This window comes from Passer domesticus, chromosome 13, assembly GCF_036417665.1.
Source record: "Passer domesticus isolate bPasDom1 chromosome 13, bPasDom1.hap1, whole genome shotgun sequence".
NCBI lineage: Eukaryota > Metazoa > Chordata > Aves > Passeriformes > Passeridae > Passer > Passer domesticus.
In genome coordinates, this window is record NC_087486.1 from 3,973,601 (window position 1) to 3,988,464 (window position 14,864).

Below are 14,864 nucleotides of genomic sequence, written 5' to 3' on the forward strand. Positions count from 1 at the left end.
GCTAAATGACGAGCTGTTGACAGGACAGCCATCATCTGAAGTGGAAGATCCCCAACTCTCCCCACTTTTCGTTTTTCTTTGGCGGAATTAATGCCCTATTTGCTTGTCTCTCAAAATCCATTCTGGCACAAGTACAAACCCTCGCCTGGTGGCAAGCAGTTGTCTGGATCCGAGATGCCAAGATTTGTGCTGACAGCTCCTTCTACACAATCTGAGTCAGGCTGTCACAGCTGGCCATTAGCAGCTTAAAAAGACACACATGTACAGCAAATAGCACCACCTTTCCCTTATTGAATATCAGAACCTGCTTGATTGAGAAATGCAATGACTTGCACTGCTCTTTCCTTTAAACAAACACTGCCTCCAAACCCCAGCTCCACTGCAGTGGATGTTTATTTTATGTGGATTGCTTGCTCTTATTTAGAAGCTCAGGTCTAGAAGAGACTTCCTGGGCCAGAGATCTAGTCCTTGATAATCCCAAGCATCACATTTGATAATCCTCCTCATTACATTGCATTTTTTAAAATGAAAACAGTCCCTTGTAGTTTTGATTTATCGTCGCAGCCTTTTGCCTTGTATGATTTCCTTGACATGGAGGAACAAGCAGCAAAACCTGCCTTGCTGAGGGGCAGCATCACAACTAGAGCAGGGCAAAGAATGCTGCTCATCAAAAAGGGATTTTCTGAAGCTGTTTACCCTGCAGTGTTGCCTTTCTTGGTGACAGTCTGTGCAAATTCTGCTGATCTAGCATTCAGTTTGGGTGCTAAAAGAGGGCTGCTTGCAAAAGTTAAGGTTCAGATTTAAAGTAACACAGGATCAAACTGTTCCCCACCCTACTCCTGTATGTGGGAACAGGGCAGAGGAACTTCTGCTTAGTCACTGATAGTTATTGCACATCTAATGCTGCCCTGTCTGGTTACACTGGGCTTTAAACTTGCTGTGGGATTAAACTTTGCACGGCTGAGCTTTAGTAGACCTTAGTCTATAGTTTATTTTGGACAAAAGGCTGATAAACTTTGGCTTTCAGGGAGGAAGCCTGGAATCTGAGACCCACTATTATTCATTGACTTGTTTTTATGAGTTTACAGTCCACCGATGCATAACACTGAAGGAAATATTTTCAGTGAAATGTTTGCTTTTTTCTTTGGCTTTGTAAAAGGCAATGTCTTTTCTTAGAGATATATGTCAGGGTCATATAGCTACTTCAGTGAACTGTGTATGGTCAGGAAATAGACTGCATCAAAAACATTTCATTTTTCCATGAAGTCATTCTTTTGACCAAGGCTTCCCCCTTCTCTCAGGGATTTGGGCTTCACTAACCACTATTTGAGCATTAATTTTATGCACAAACTCTGTTTAATCCTGGGGGGAGATTTCAACTGTATGGAACATTTTCAGTATTTTTGTATTAAATCAAAACTTGTGGGTGACAGCGAACTTGCAAAACAAAACCCCATTTGTATCCAAGGGAGTTTTCATGTCTAGCATTTTTCTGTCCCTTTTTTGCTGTGCTGAAAAACGTGTGTCTGAAAAATTGTGTCTGTTCCTCATTGCTCGGGATGGCACAGCCAGCCTGGCGTGACAGGGGGACTGACTCTGCAAACTTTCATGACTCTGACACAACAGAGCTGTGAAATTAGTGTTTAAATTTTCAGGATGTGCTCACATGTTTTGCTAGATCAGGCCTATGTGAGCTCCACTCCCTCTTTGGATGGTCAGGGGGGTGATTTGTCTGAGTTGGGAATACTGATGTTGATAAGTCTTTGTTGGACCAAATGTACAGATATCATATTTGTATTACTGTTATATTTATACATACTACACCCTATTCATAAGACATTAATATTTGTTTCTCTTTCTCCACAGGTTCTTCTTGAAATTTTTCCTCAAATGTAACCAAAATTGCCTAAAAAATGCAGGAAACCCTCGAGACATGCGTCGATTCCAGGTCAGTCGGACACGCTTCCTCCTTTAAAAATCAGCAGCTGTTAGGACAGAAGTACTTTGACCCAAACTAACCTAGTAATTCACTGGAAGATGCTAAAAACATAAGGTCACAAAGTAATGCCTGAGGACTTGTCACAGCAGAACTGTCAGGAAGTAGTTGGGTTTTCTTGCTCTGGAAGAGAGCACTCTTGAAGATAATGTCATCTCCAACGGAAGGGAAAGCATGAAAAGGAAAAATCAAAATGACCTCTCTGTTGTTTTCTGCTGTTGGGCTCCCCTGCTCTGAGATATTTCCCTCTCCACGGGGAACTATTTGTTTTCATGGAGACACCAAGTGAGCACCTTGTTTATTGGCTGGGGGAGAGGAAGGTGTAAGAGCAATTAATAAAACCAGGCATGTGACTACATGTGTTACTCCTGGCAGTGGTAAAGACTCATGAATGTGCATCAGTGGGATGAAGGTCTGTCCCTGCAGTGAGCACTTGGAGAAAGCTACCACTGGGTGTCTCTTTCTTGGGATGCTTTGGGCTGGTATTTCCCCACTGTTGCATCTTGTGGCACTGGGGCTTGGGAGGTGAAATCTTGGCTTCAGATGGCCAAGGACATCTTGTTATGCTCCACCTGTGTCACAACTCATTTTGGGATGAAGAGCATCACTGTCCCTTGGGCAGGTGGTCTGACAGCAAAGTGGAGTGGTGGCAATTCTGAGTAATAATTGTTCCAACACTTTTATTGAAGACATGGTCTATGACTGTGGCAATAATACTTTACCTGGGTATGTGCTGAATAAAAATATGGGATAGTCAAAGGGCTTTCTCTTTTGGTGGGAAGAGTGAATGCAGCCCACAGAGGAAACATGGTAGAATCTGTCTGTGGGGCTTTGCCTCAGGGTTCTGAGAAAGAAACAAGAGATTTGTCCCATAGACCACATGGATCTCTGGAGAAAGACAACTTCAAAATGTATCTGCTTTCTGTAGTTACTCAGTTTGCTTCTTTTCCAGCATTGTTGCACTTCAATACAAGTGTTGAATGTTATGTAAGTGGCAATGTTATTTATATGTAGAATGTCTTTTGTTGAACTGCTTAATTGCAGCAATGCTGGAAGGCAGAAGGGTGCTATTTGCCTCTGAGCAGGGAAGTGCAGAAGTGAGGAGATGTGGCCACAGGGATTAAATTAATCAGTGTAAAAGCCAGCATTAGCATGGCAGAGCCCTCAGCTTCTCACCCCACACTCCTCCCTCTGTCACGACTCTCCTGTGATTCCAGAGGGCATTATCACAGAAAGAGAATGTGGGAAAAGGACTCTCACCAGCACGGGGATTTAGTCCAGGCAGTCACCCCTGGGGCCTGTCAGAGCTTGCTTCACAACATGTACACTCTGCTGGGGCCGTGCTCGCCCAGGCTCCAGGCTGATTTTCATATGGAAATGCCTGTGCGTGTTCCCTCAGAACAGCAATCAGGAGCTGTGTCGGCAGGGAGGTAGGACATAGGAAAGGTTGTTGATCTCTTGACTTGTAAAGACATTCTGTCATACAAACCCAGCTTCACAGCAGTTGAGCTTTCCGTGTGTAAACAGAGACTGCTTAATTACACAGGTCATGTCAATTAGCGTGACCTCAGCATTTTCAAGAAATTAATCACTTTCAGCCGAGTGAACCACTCCTACTCTCATACAGGGTGGCATTGAAGCTTGCAGCGTTCTCTTCAGTGCCCAGGCTTATTGTTTTACAATAGCTGCTTTTGTTTCTTCCCTTTTCTTTTTTTTTTTTTTAATTTTGAACTTGTTGGTCTTTTAGCAATAGACTTCTTAAAATAAAACAGCTGGGCTCTACAGAGTCCAAGCTTCATTTATCATTTCTTAGGGTGAAAAGGACTGAGTGTACATGTAGTATCTCAATGCTGTGGTCCTCCTGGGTCTTTGAGGCAGTGTTGTGTAGGAACCAAATGAAATCTGTGCCCCTGTGTCTGCTATCAGCTGCCTTTGAATTGTTGCCAGCGACTTACAAGGTCTCCAGTGGTGATGTCAAAGTTCTGGTTAAAAACCATAAGGATAAGGTATTTCCAGATACTTTTAGATGGTACCATACTCATTTCATACACACAAAAATGGAGACATTCCCTTCGTTCCTTCTCCTACTTGTGCTGGACTTTGAAACTGCCAAGAGATATTTCCAACTTTTGGTCAGTCATTTGTCAGTCCCCAAAAGCTGCTGGAAGTTCTTAGAACACAGATTATGGTTTTGATGGGAGAATCAGTAGAGGGCCAAGGATGTGAGTCCTGCATTATCTAAGCACCAATCTTGTGGAAAATTTCCTTTCTTAGGAGATTTTAGAGTTGGTTTGGTTTGTTTTCCCCTGTAGCATGGAATTGTCTGATTATCATCTGATACAAAACATGTTAAGAAAGTAGAGGGAGGAGGCAGAGTGTGTGTTGATTCAGGCTCACAATCAGAAATGAATTATGAGGTTTTATCCTGAACTTTGCTTGCAAATCTAGGAGCGTGATAAGTCTAACATAAAAGCTGTTGTGGGCCTGGAAGGAAATACATTTCTCTGCATGTCTGAGATGTCCAGGCATGTGACAAGTGGAGTGGTGTGGAGTGCCAGCAGAGTGTGCGTGCTGGAGCAGTGCTGGCCCTGGCTGTGTTTGTTGTGTCTCTATTAGCACAAGGAGACAGTCAGGGAGGAGAAGTCAAGTACTGCACAGTACTTCAGCTGTGCTTCACACTCCTGCTCGTCCTTGAGAAAATAATTTCATCTCCATGTTTCATCAGCCCAATTGCACAAAACATTTGGTGCTGTTGCGTATTATCACCTTTGCCCAACCTTTTTTATTCCAGAAACCCTCTGGAGCAGATGCTCAGTCTGGTTGTGAACTCTTCATCACAATAAGTCATCATTCTTGGTGGGATGGGCTGTAATGCCCCAGTTAGTGGTAATAATGATACTGCTACTAAGTAGATGGTGTCATGAGTGAACTCTGCTTAGATTTGATTTTTCAGAACTGAAAACTCATTCATATAACCTAAACAGTTTTGCATGTTATTGTAATTAATGAAACCCAGGTGCCCTAGCTGTCTTGTTGTTCTAGTTTTAGCACAACTGCTTGTAAACTGACACATGTCAAGTTTTAATTTAGAGGAAACTTTTCAGGCTGTGTCACTGAATAAAACCCCAAACATTCACTTATTATGAAAACCTTGAAAGTCACTTAGAGATTGCCATGCTGTTTGATTCTGTTACCACAGCCTCTCCTGCAGCAGAGGCTGCTCGTTTGCCTCCATGGGATGCTGCCACTCATGTTTGAATTGAAGCCACTTGTGTCTTATTGCAAATTTGCATAAGAGACAGAGATGATGCTTCATGAATCCCAGATAATGGAATTTGGACATGCAAGGCTCCATCCCCAGAGAAGAGAAAGGCAAAAAAAAAAAAAAAAAAAAAGAAAAAGAGACTGAAAAATAGCAGTGAGAGCTGTGGCCCAATTCAACAAGGTAATTAAGTGCCTGGCCTGTCCTTGAGCACGTGAGCAAAATCACTGAATGTATTGTACTTATGTGCTCTTAGTTAGGCACCTTTTGAAGTGTCTCGTTAAATGGAGAGTGATTTTTAGTTACTAGAATAAAGAAGTCAACACATTGTAGGAAGAGGTCACCAAGTGGTGATGAAAATAAAGATGTGCTCAAGCCATTTATAGCTTTGAGAAGAGTGGCAAGCACTGGAGTTACATATTTAACACTTAGGACACACTTCAAACCTGGAAATCATCCTAGCTGGATTTTCTCTGCCTTTGCCACGGGGTATTGGGGATGGTGCAAAAATATCAGATCCCTCACCATACACTGGAGAAAATTGAAAGCACTAGGAAAATGCTGTGTCTTAATCAGTGAGCAAAGCTTAATGGGCTGTGGTTAAAAATCAGGAGTTGTGCAATGCTTAATTTTGATATATTAGGTGAGGTACTATACCAAATAAACAGGCTGAGTGCTAAACGTGGATAAATAGCTTGATCTCCAGGCTCCTGGTCTCTGAATATTAAAGGGAAAAAAAAAATTCTAAGCTCTAAAGTATTCACAAACTGAAGCATTTAATGGCAGGCAGAATAATCCACAGAGCTGGGATACGTTACTGCATTCAATAGTGCCAATTTCATTGAAGAAAGTTGTAAACCCATGTGTTTCTTTCATACCTCTGTCTCCCCTGGTGTTGATACAGGATTTAAATTCAAAATCTGTGAAGGGCTAAAGCTAAAGCTCAAAATCATTTTCCATGTTTGCCTGTCTCAAATTAAAACTGTGTTTTGTTGACAAAATTTGGAAAGGTTTGAGATTTGGCAGACCTGGTTGTCCCTGTGCTTACATTAATGTGTCAGCACCTCATTAATCATTTATTAAACTGTAGTGTGCCTTTCCCTCTTGCCTACAGTCTGTGTTTTAGGATGCCTTGGTGCCCATTCCACATATACTCTGGCTGTCCCCTCCCCCTAATTTTATGATTTCTCCACAAATTAGTTTTAGCATGTGCTTTAACTTGAACATATCCCAGTCGTTTCAAAATCAAAATGAGGAGAGTGTAGTATTTTTTTAGATTAAAAATATGAGTAGAACTTGTAAGTATGTAAGTGCTCTGCAGCAATCCAAGTATGTAACTGTGGCACACAATATTCGAGGTGCATTTTTTCTCTATTAATAATTACAGGCATTAATATTTCCTTGGTGCAGTGCGCATTCAGTGTTTCTCTATTAATGAGAATTTTCATTTAAAGAATTGAGCAGCAAGAGTCTGTTGCTTCTTACAGGTGTGCTATGAATAATCTTTTTTATTTTTTTCCAAACAGACACATAAGAGGGTTTTTTTTCTGCATTTCCTGAGACTGGAAACAGTTTCACTTGGGGATTCCATTTATAGTTTCTGCTGCTAACGACACCAAAGAACCACACCAATGTGGTCTCTTCATAGTAAATCAAACTGTTCAGGAGGGAGGTAGGAAGATATTGCTAAATAATTCAAAATGTGTTGCATCAACAGTTTTGAATATCTGAGGAGGGGGAAATTAAATGTAGCTTTACTCACATAAAACTTCAACAGGATTGTTTCCTCAAGTTCTTACCTAGAAAGCAGCATGTATAGCAACAGCTACTTAGATACAGGATTTTCACTACTTTACTGTTACTACACTTGACTCATTATTCTTCTGGAATTCCATTTCTAAAAGTGTTAAAAGTTTTGATTTCAGCCCAGGATTGATAAGCTTCACTGTGAAGTCTGTGTGTACCTATAGGGTTTTGGAATTGGGGAAAATATTTTATCTTGTAGCCATTGTTATTAATTTTAATTTTGTTAATTTTCATATTAATCAGACCCCTAGAAGAAGATAAGGAGCTGGCATAAATCATGGAGCTGTGACAGGCAATGCCATGGATTTGGCTCAAAATCCCACTTGCAAAGAATTTACAATGGTTGCAAGTGCACAAATAAGATTGCAAACCCCGAGCCACTTACTATAAGATCATATTTTATTGAAAATATCATAAACTTTATTCTACCCCTCAGGAATTCAATGGATAAATTACTTTTGAAATCCCTTTTGGAATTTTATATATAGGGCTTGGGTTTTTTTCTCTCCTTAGTTTGATTTCAGAAAAACTTATCTGTAGTATTTGGTGCTTTCCTTTTCCCAAATTTCCATCTGTAGGAGCTCTTGAATCATTTATTCTGTATTTTAATATCTTTCACTTAAAACACGCACAAAAGTCTATTGCTTGGAATGCCATTCTGAGGGATGGGTTAGGATCTTTTAGATGTAAAATATTCTCTTTTGTATTCCTCTTTTTTCAGAGAAAGACTTCGGGATCTTCTCTGGGCTGTATAGTGACTTTGCTTACTTTTTGAATATTTTAATTGGGGGCCAGAAATAGGTAGAAAATTTTTCCTTTTGCTCTATTTTTTTTTTTTAGCTCCAATTCAAGTGATGAAATTCAATAGTTGTAAGCGATCCTTTAAGTGTCCCCATTTGACCAACTTTGAGAGGCAGCAGCTTCCTGAGAGAGTTGAAGCAATGTTTGCCAATCCTTGTAAAGCATTTCACCTCTTCAGAGGCTAAAGCCTCTCAAAACCAAGAACAATTAAAGCGAGAGCCTTTCAGAGCGACTGGGGAATTCAGCAAAATAAATCAGAAATCCTCTGCCGTGGCTCTGGAGGCTTGCCTCATTATAAGAGCAGATCTATTAGCCCCCTTGCCATTGTCTTTCATTTCTCAAGTGAGGTGATTCTAATTAAATTAATCTGCATGTCAATCTATCGGTGATCAATCAAAAGGGCTGAGGTCCCCCTTTGCGGCACTGTGCTTGCGGCTGACAGGGGCTGATAATGGAGGAAGAAATAAACTGTCGAGCAAAGTTAATTAGTCAACATAATAGGTGGATTAAACAGGAGCTGCTGATTGCTGTTTCACATGTCGAAGCATGAGGTGGGAGCTGAAACTGCAATTAACAGACAATTATTATATTTGGTTGTAAGAGGTCGCATGAATAAACATATCTCTGTGGGTTTCAGTCTTTAATCCCTTTCCCTGTTTAATGTAAGGAGAAGTGTAGGTCATTTCTTCTTATTGTTTTAGTCAAAGTTCTCGAAGGCAAGGCGTGCTCCTGGCAAACCAGCAGCCAGCTGAAGGCCAAGTCTTTGGCTGGGGTAAAACCCTGGGAATGCCAAACTTTTGCTGGGAAAAGGCTGAGGGAGGGGTGGCTGAAGGAAAGCCAGGGAGGCTGAGACTGCTCAGTTTGAATGGGGTAGGAGGAGACGTGGTGTGATGAGCTCACAGCTCTGCAAGGGACTTGTTTCTCCATGACATTTAATGGCTCATGTGCCCTCTGCCTGGACAGGGATTTCCTTTTGGAGCCCCAGGGTTGAGCAGTCCCTCTGGACACTTGGAGCAGCTGGGTCCTCTACTCTGGACCCATCATTTACCTGTTTGCCTCTGCTGGGTTGGCTCCTCTCCTGCCCTGGGCAGCTCTGGGGAGCAGAAGTGTGTGATCCTTCCTCCAGTGCAGTCCTGCTGTGTCTCCCTCACCTCGCCTCAAATCAAATCCCAGGTGTTGACATTGAGATAAGTTGAGAAATACAAATAATTCTGACACTGGATGAATAGGGTTGTGTTCTCCAGATCAAGACCCCACTGTCAAGCATGTGTGTGTGTACACAAACATGCCTATACATACTCCTTAAGATAGAGCTCGGGAGAAATTTGGGGAAGTCCAACAACCTGCAGTGACTGTGCTGAGGGGAGAGCAGCAGAGAAGGGAGGGGGCGAGGCAGGCAACAACTCTTGTTACAACTTCACAAAATACACTTTTGTTTTCTTTTATTCTGAATCGATTCTCATTTGCAATGTCAACATCTCTATCTACTTCAGCGTGGAAACTGAAGGATAATTTAGGGTGAAACACAGCTGCCCTTGTGTATAGGGGAAAAAATACTTAATAAAGATCCTCTTGTTAAAATGATGGTTAACAGTGTGCTGTCTGCCACGCAGCTACAAACTCTGCAATTTGACTTAAAACTGCATCAAAAGCTTTCGATGCCAAAGACCCACTCATCAATAGCGCCTCTTGTTAGATTTGTACAGCATAAGCACCAGTTATTATGTGAAATAGCTTTGCAATTTTCTACAGCTCCCAGCTGTTATTTATTTAACTGAGTTTATTACACTCCGCGCTTTTTAAAAAACACACGAATTTATCCAAATTTCCCTCTGTGTTGCTCTTGTGCTTGCAGGTCGTGGTGTCTACAACAGTCAATGTTGATGGCCATGTGCTGGCAGTGTCAGACAATATGTTTGTGCACAACAATTCCAAGCACGGGCGGAGAGCTCGAAGACTCGATCCCTCGGAAGGTACGCCTTCTTATCTGGAACATGGTAGGCAAATCATTTTCATTGGTTGGCATTGCTATTTTAAATGTGGATTTATTTGGTTTGTGTCTCTGGCTGCTGGTTTCAAAATTGTCCTGTAAGCGTTTATTATCTCTGAGGCCAGACATTTGAAAGGGACTGGCCTCCAGACCAAAGGGGGAATTTTTCAAGTAGGTCAGCTCTAAATGTAGTGAAATGACAAACAAGTAAGCAAACATGGGTGCAGAGGTTGTCCTGTGTGTCAGTGAAGTGGGGTGATTTTTTTTTTTTAATGTTGCTTGCATTTATTCAGCACCCAAAATTGGAGTCTTATTTTTTTCCAGAATGCCCTGATTTTTGACTGTGCATCTGAAGGATGTTGCATATTTTCTGAAGTGCTCAGCACCCAAATTTTGGATGGCATTTCTTCTATCTATAGGGTGCTGAGCTCTCTAGGAGATTCTTCTGTTCGTTTGAATTGCCCTAAATGAAAGCAGAGCCCTTTTGGAAATCCATCTGCTTACTTAAGCCATGTTCTTTTCTGGCTCCAGTTGTGCCAGCTGAGGATGCTGCTTTTCCCACAGCTGTTTGTCTCCCCTCCCTGCTCCAGGCTATTCTTCACCATGGACATGCCAGCTAGGATGGTTGTGTGCTTGCTCCCTGGTCTCCTCCAGGCCAATGAAGTTCATTTGAATTAAACAATTTAAGTAATCACTCTTTGCCAATCTGGCTTGTTGCTGAAATGATTGAAGGAGAAATAGTGCAAAGCAGTTTGGCTTTTCTAGAAGCACAGTAAACTCCAGCAAGGGTGGGATGGGGGCACGTGGCTGGAAGCAGCCTGGGGACAGTAATCTCTTCTGTAAGGTCAGCTGGTCCTGGAAGGGAACATCTGCTGGTGACTGTAGGTGCTTAAAATGGGAGTTGTTGAGTGCAAATGTACTTTGAAAAATCTGGATTTGATTAATGTTTTGTTTTGCTCTTTGTCCTCAAAGTTGATGACTACTGCTGAAAAACAAAACAAAAACAGAGGGCATTTCACTCCCCTCTCCCTGTTCCAGCTTGGTAGAATAGCTCTTTGTCTTCAAAGCTGTTTGTAATCCTAAATTCAATAGGTGCTTGCTCCCTCTAAGAGATGTGTACCCTCAGCTCCCATTGAAGTAGCTGAGTGTAGAAGGCACCAGTCCTTTATGCTGGTTTGTTTCACAAATATTTGCCAAGGATCTGATGAATAATTAAATAGATTTTTCCAAAGAGTTTGAAGAAACCAGATAAAATTTTCTCTGGGAAAGCAAATGCCACTCAGAGAAATGTTAACTAGATACGTTAAAAGAAATTATTAATGCTGAGAAATGGGAAAATGTGTGGGTTTCTACTGCTCAGTGGATTCCTGTGGAAATACTTTTCTATTCTGTTTATGCTTTCAGGCATCAGTCCTGCAAGCACTTATGCATATATTTAAGATTATGTTCACATATGGTCCTGTTGGGATCAATGAGGCTTCTTGTGTCAGAGAAGCTGAGGGTATTGATAAGTGTTTGCAGAATCGGGTCTGTAGTTCACACTTACTAACCTAAAATTCTTAGCTCAGCAGCGTTTCTCATTATATAAACATAACTTACATCTGTATTTATTTAGCTCTAACTTTTTATGTAGGCTACGAGCCATTTTCAGCCATAATTCATGTTATAGAATTTTTTTTCATCCTGCCAACAACCTAATTTAATAAACAAACCACTGTCATAATTTTTACTGAAATTTATAAGGAATGTATGAACTCTGTCTTTATTAATTAGCAGAAGGCATTACAAAGGGAAACTTCTTTCTGTTCAACTTTGTAATCTTTCCATTAACTCAAGTCTTAAAAAAACACTCCTATTTTTTTTTTCTTGTATTCCTACTAAAGTAGTTGCCATATTTTTTTTTCTTTTTTTTCCCATTGCAGTCTTCTCAGTGCATGCTTTTGGTTGAGGCAGTACTTAATTTCTCTTACATAAATGCCCTTATTCTCATGCACGGTGGTATCTCATTTTACCACAGCTGTCGTTCCCACTCCTACAACCTGAGGGATTCTGTTGGCAAAAGCAAAACAAAAAAAAAAGATAATTCTCTGCTTACGTAGCTGCACACACCTGAGTTACTGTGCTGATATTAAAAGTCAACATCTGCAAAATATCTCCATGTGTACATTTTGTGGGAAAGGTGATTTTTCTAATCTGCGTTCTCAGGCACCTCTCAAGCAACCTCATAAAGCAACTGCTAATAAATTCTTACTTTTGAATAGCAACCTTCACACTACAAAATTGCTCTCTTCCCAAAGGCTTGGTGGAGCCTTGTTTTTAACCTAAATCCTTCAGTCCAGCTCTCCAAGAATTCTCTGAACATGTGAGTCCAAGAAACAGGAAAAAAAAATTTGAAAATCCACCAACTGTTGTTATGATGCTATTAGGTATCTAAAACACTTAATTAAATAAGTAAAAATAAAGAAAAAGGCTTAATTCTGTTGAATTTTGGATGAGACCCATTGGAACAGATGACAGTTTCCTCCACTAAAATATTTTTTTGCATTCACTTTGAGTCACAAAATGCATTATTTTTCTCCAGTTTTTGGAATTTTTATTTTGGATTGTGTCAGAGGCAGTTTGTTTGCCTCTCTTGTCCCCAGCTTTTCTGCCTCCCTCAGGGAAGGACAGATTGACCTGAGCTGTATCCATGAGCAGGGAGATGGGAAGGGAACGTAGTCATGGTTTGTCTCTGGCTCATTGCTCTGGTGAGCAACTGCTCATCACAGGTTTGTAAAATCTGGGATCTGACTATAATATACCCTTGACCAAATGTATTCCTGTGCACTTTTCCAGACGTTTAACTTCTTAACACAAATACCTGGTGGCAATAGGGATGAATGCTTGACTGTGAGGGCTGGGAAAAGGGGAGACAGGATGTAGAAAACTGTGCTTGTTCTTGAGTTTAACTAGACAATATCCAGCTTATTTTTCCTTACAATCTTGTGTTTGCTTCTCTGAAACATGGAGTTACAGTTTATGTGACACCTAAAAGACACTTTGGGGGCCAAAAAGCTGGAAAGAAATCTGCACCTTCCGAGCCACTCAGGAGCCTGGTGACTCCACATTTGGGTTTCACCATCTCATTAGCAGGTAGTCTGGATTATTTTTGGGACATCCAACACATCTTTATTTATATCTTGCTCATCAGACTTTTCACTCAGTAAAGTGAAGGGGTTTTTTTGTAGCTCCTTTCTCTGATTATAACCAGGACCCAAGATGCTGGTTTTGTGTCCACACGCTGCCCCCTTGAAGCCAGTGGGTTAAGCAGCTAATCTTTCAAATAAATATATCTATCTTTTAAAAGTAATAGCTGGCAGAGGGCAATTATTATTTCATCCATCTCTGTGTGGTATAAATAGGGTAAGCCACAGTAATCTGTGGTTTTCAATAATTATCACTTTTTCATTCACAAATAGTTGGATCCTCACTGGTTTTATATTTATGGTAAACCAGAAAGCCGGTGTGGTTGACCTTTCCAAATTATATATATAGTAAGATGTATAGTCAAGAGCCAACAGGCCCCAACAGTAGGATATATTTCAGCTTGTAGTTCATCCCAGGGTGTCAATTTTAAAAGCAAAATCTTCCCAATGAAATTTAAGTGATGAACTTATGGAAGGGGAAAGTTCTGGCAGGGCTTGCAACAACTCTTTTCAAGTTTACCAGCAATAAATCCACAGCAAAGTTTCCAGTTAAAACTCTCATATCACTGCAAAGTAAAAATTCTTTTTTCTCCCCAAATCCTTTGAACATCTTTACAAGAATGTAAAGCCAATTGCAGCATCAGTTTCTCTATTATTTTTCCTTGCTGGCAGAATGCAATGCCCTCGAAAAATGATAGTCCCTGAGACCCTGTCAGTTTGCATGCTCTAACACTTTATTATCTAATGATCTAATATGCAACAAGGCAAAGAGGGGGTGCTTATCACCCTGACAGGATGCCTAAGAGAAGTGACTAAATTACTTTATGTACCATTAGCACTAGCTGCCAGGGTGAACTCACTGTGAGCATTTATGCAAATATTCCTGAATACATTCAAGTGGCCTTGTCAGGAAGACGACTGACAAGCAGCTTAAATGCTTGGGGTTTTAAAGGGACAGTTTTATTTCTTTTTTCTTTTCCTTCCTCCTCCATGGGAGAGCACTGAAGAATTAGGTGATGGTGAGGTTTGCTGACTATTTGGTTCTGAGTCAGCTCAACAGCAGTAGCAGATGAAACATGCAGGGTAGAAATAGACACAAAAGATTTGATGTGATATCAGAGTTTGCAGGTGGAAATGGAGATAACAATTTCCAAAGCAACATCCTGCTGTTATTTTAATGTGAAATATGCATAAATCTCTGTGTGTTTACATCTAAAATAAGTCATTATGTAGCAAAACCATTACTACTGGTTGCCTTAAATTGGGAAGGATAGTGCAAGGCTGGGTTATTTCATCACTCTATTGTGGTACTGGAGAAAGCCAAGCTTTTACAATATTGTTTTAGCTCATGACAGCATTGAGTGACTCCAACCGTTTGTCTGCAGGTGCAAAACCTCCTACAAGAAATAAAAAGCAGTAGTGGCTGTTCCTCAGCTGCACATGACAGTAGATCCTCTTGTCAGCAGTGGGGCATTTAAAGAGTTTTTCTTGCCAATCCTGCCCATTCTGGGCCATTTAAGAGATCACAGTTACTGCACAGAGATTTTCCTCAGATTTGAAAGCAAATTTGAAAGCACTGTTACTGCACAGAGTCCTCAGATTTGAAAGCAAAAATGATTGCTAGGCTGTGCCTTAGTGAATTAGGTGCTTTCTGTTTGGATTATTTAAAAAAGGAAATAATTCCCTCGCCTTATAAACAATTTTGAGAGGATAATATTTAAAATAAAGCTTTGAGGCTGACTGCCCTTAGGTCTCATTTCTAGTCTGCCAGTAACAGAATTGTTGAGGACAGACATTGAATACCATGAATTCAGTTGCACGTGG

At 40.8% G+C, this 14,864-nt stretch overlaps 1 protein-coding gene across 9 annotated transcripts in view; it reads left to right on the forward strand.

Moving 5' to 3' along the window:
- EBF1 (EBF transcription factor 1) overlaps positions 1-14,864 on the forward strand; it is a 268,328-nt gene that overhangs the window by 167,201 nt on the left and 86,263 nt on the right. For 5 of the 9 annotated variants that reach the window (XM_064387562.1, XM_064387566.1, XM_064387563.1 and 2 more), the window contains exons 7-8: positions 1,867-1,948; positions 9,721-9,862. In XM_064387562.1, coding sequence (XP_064243632.1) covers positions 1,867-1,948; positions 9,721-9,862 — 224 coding nt within the window. The remainder of the gene's footprint in view (positions 1-1,866; positions 1,949-9,720; positions 9,863-14,864) is intronic. The other 4 variants (XM_064387564.1, XM_064387568.1, XM_064387565.1 and 1 more) reach the window with 1 other exon arrangement.